This window comes from Pristiophorus japonicus, chromosome 19, assembly GCF_044704955.1.
Source record: "Pristiophorus japonicus isolate sPriJap1 chromosome 19, sPriJap1.hap1, whole genome shotgun sequence".
NCBI lineage: Eukaryota > Metazoa > Chordata > Chondrichthyes > Pristiophoridae > Pristiophorus > Pristiophorus japonicus.
Window position 1 is genome coordinate 25351524 of NC_091995.1, and position 2302 is coordinate 25353825.

Below are 2302 nucleotides of genomic sequence, written 5' to 3' on the forward strand. Positions count from 1 at the left end.
CCCCCCCCCAACACCATCTCTCTCTCTCTCTCTCTCTCCCCCCCCAACCCCATCTCTCTCTCCCTCCCCCCCACCACCATCTCTCTCTCTCTCTCTCTCTCCCCCTACCACCATCTCTCTCCCCCTACCACCATCTCTCTCCATCTCTCTCTCTCCCCCCACCATCTCTCTCTCTCCCAACACCATCTCTCTCTCTCTCCCTCCCCCCCCAACACCATCTCTCTCTCTCTCCCCCCCCAACACCATCTCTCTCTCTCTCTCTCCCTCCCACCACCATCTCTCTCTCTCTCCCCACCACCACCACCACCATCTCTCTCTCTCTCTCCCCACCACCATCTCTCTCTCTCTCTCCCCACCACCATCTCTCTCTCTCTCTCCCCACCACCATCTCTCTCTCTCTCTCTCCCCACCACCATCTCTCTCTCTCCCCCACCACCATCTCTCTCTCTCCCCCCACCACCATCTCTCTCTCTCCCCCACCACCATCTCTCTCTCTCCCCCACCATCTCTCTCTCTCCCCCCCCACCACCTCTCTCTCTCCCCCCCACCACCTCTCTCTCTCCCCCCCACCACCATCTCCCTCTCCCCCCCACCACCATCTCTCTCTCTCTCTCCCCCCACCACCCTCTCCCTCTCTCCCCCCACCACCCTCTCCCTCTCCCCCCACCACCCTCTCCCTCTCTCCCCCCACCACCCTCTCCCTCTCTCCCCCCACCATCCTCTCCCTCTCTTCCCCCCACCACCATCTCCCTCTCTCCCCCCACCACCATCTCCCTCTCTCCCCCCACCACCATCTCCCTCTCTCCCCCCACCACCACCATCTCCCTCTCTCTCTCTCTCCCACCCCCACCATCTCTCTCTCTCTCTCTCTCCATCCCTCCATCACCATCTCTCTCTCTCTCTCGCTATCCCTCCCTCCCACCATCTCTCACCTTCACCAGATCGCACTCGCTGACTCTGCCGAACTGCTCGAACAACGGCTGCACCTCGTCGCGCCGCACCTCCGGGGGCAGCTTCCCCACGAACAGTTTCACCATCCTGGCCGGGCGGGGTAACCGGCGGTTGATCAGCACCGCCCGGGGAAAAGGAGAAGATCGGTTCCGCGGCCCGATATCAACCGCCCGACTCACAAAATGGCGGCCGCGGCCCCGCCTTCCGGGCCCTGCTGTTGCCTGCCCCGTCACTTCGCTTACTGATTGGTGCGCTCTGCTGTCAATTAATTACCAGACATGTGACCTGCTGTCAATCAAAGAATCTTACAGCTGATTGGTTGTCAAGCAATGAATCTTACAGCTGATTGGCTGTGAGTCAGTGAATCGTACAGCTGATTCGCCGTGAAATAATGAATTTTACAGCTGATAGGCTGTGAGTCAGTGCATCTTACAGCTGATTGGCCGTGAGATAATGTATCTTTCAGCTGATTGGCCGTGAGGCAATGACTCTTACAGCTGACTGGCTGTGAGGCAATGATTGGGCAAGAATTTCCACTGGGATCGCCGAATTACCGCCAGTTTTTTGCCAAAATAGGAAAATTACCGCCTTGTACTGCCTGTTTGATGCCCGTTTTACTCCCGATTATGGTGGTAACTTCGGTCTACGATTACCGCCGGCGTTGTTGCACATTGCCGCTCACGTTTCCCACCCAAAAATCGAACAAAATTCGCCTGCAGCACTAAATTCATTAAACATGTCGTTTTTACCGCCTGCTACTGCCCGTTATCGCTCAGGATCAGAACCGCCCATTTTTTAGGTATTTACCTTGCTTTATCCCAGTGTTATGCATCCATTTTGGGTTTTTTTCTCTGTGGGGATAATGCTGCATTTTTAATGTATCTTTCACTCCCAATGTATACTGAACGAAGACAAGAAGAAACAGGAACATTTGATCAGAGACAAACGATAATCAGTCGGCCCAGCAATCTCGAGGCCTCATTGAAAATAAACTAGATTCAACAAATAAGCAAGTGCTCCAAGGTCCCCTCCTCCACAGATAGCAAGAAAGGTCCAATTTGGTCAGTGTTTTTCAAATGGTGCATGAAAACGATTGGCGCAACACTCTAATTTATGGCAATGTTTCACATACAACAAGGGCTTTGAAACAATTGTAACGTCAATCTCTTTCCGTCAGTTTCACAATTTTCGGGTAGTATTTTAAGAATAAACTTTCCCCACGAGTGTCTCATTCAGTAAAATTCTATTGCTTCAAAATATTTCTCCCAAATTTGGAGCGGAGAATTAAACTGACAGGTGACCGGAAGCTCGGGGTCACGCGTATGGACTGAATGGAGGTGTTCTGCAAATC

The 2302-nt window shown here is 53.4% G+C and overlaps 1 protein-coding gene across 1 annotated transcript in view; it reads right to left on the minus strand.

Annotated features, from left to right (window-relative positions):
• The window catches only part of LOC139229801 (RNA-binding protein 4B-like), a 24844-nt gene extending 23677 nt beyond the window's left edge, over positions 1-1167 (minus strand). Inside the window, exon 1 of the mRNA XM_070861389.1 lies at positions 933-1167. Coding sequence (XP_070717490.1) covers positions 933-1037 — 105 coding nt within the window. The 5' untranslated portion in view covers positions 1038-1167. The remainder of the gene's footprint in view (positions 1-932) is intronic.
• Positions 1168-2302: the final 1135 nt, after the last annotated feature.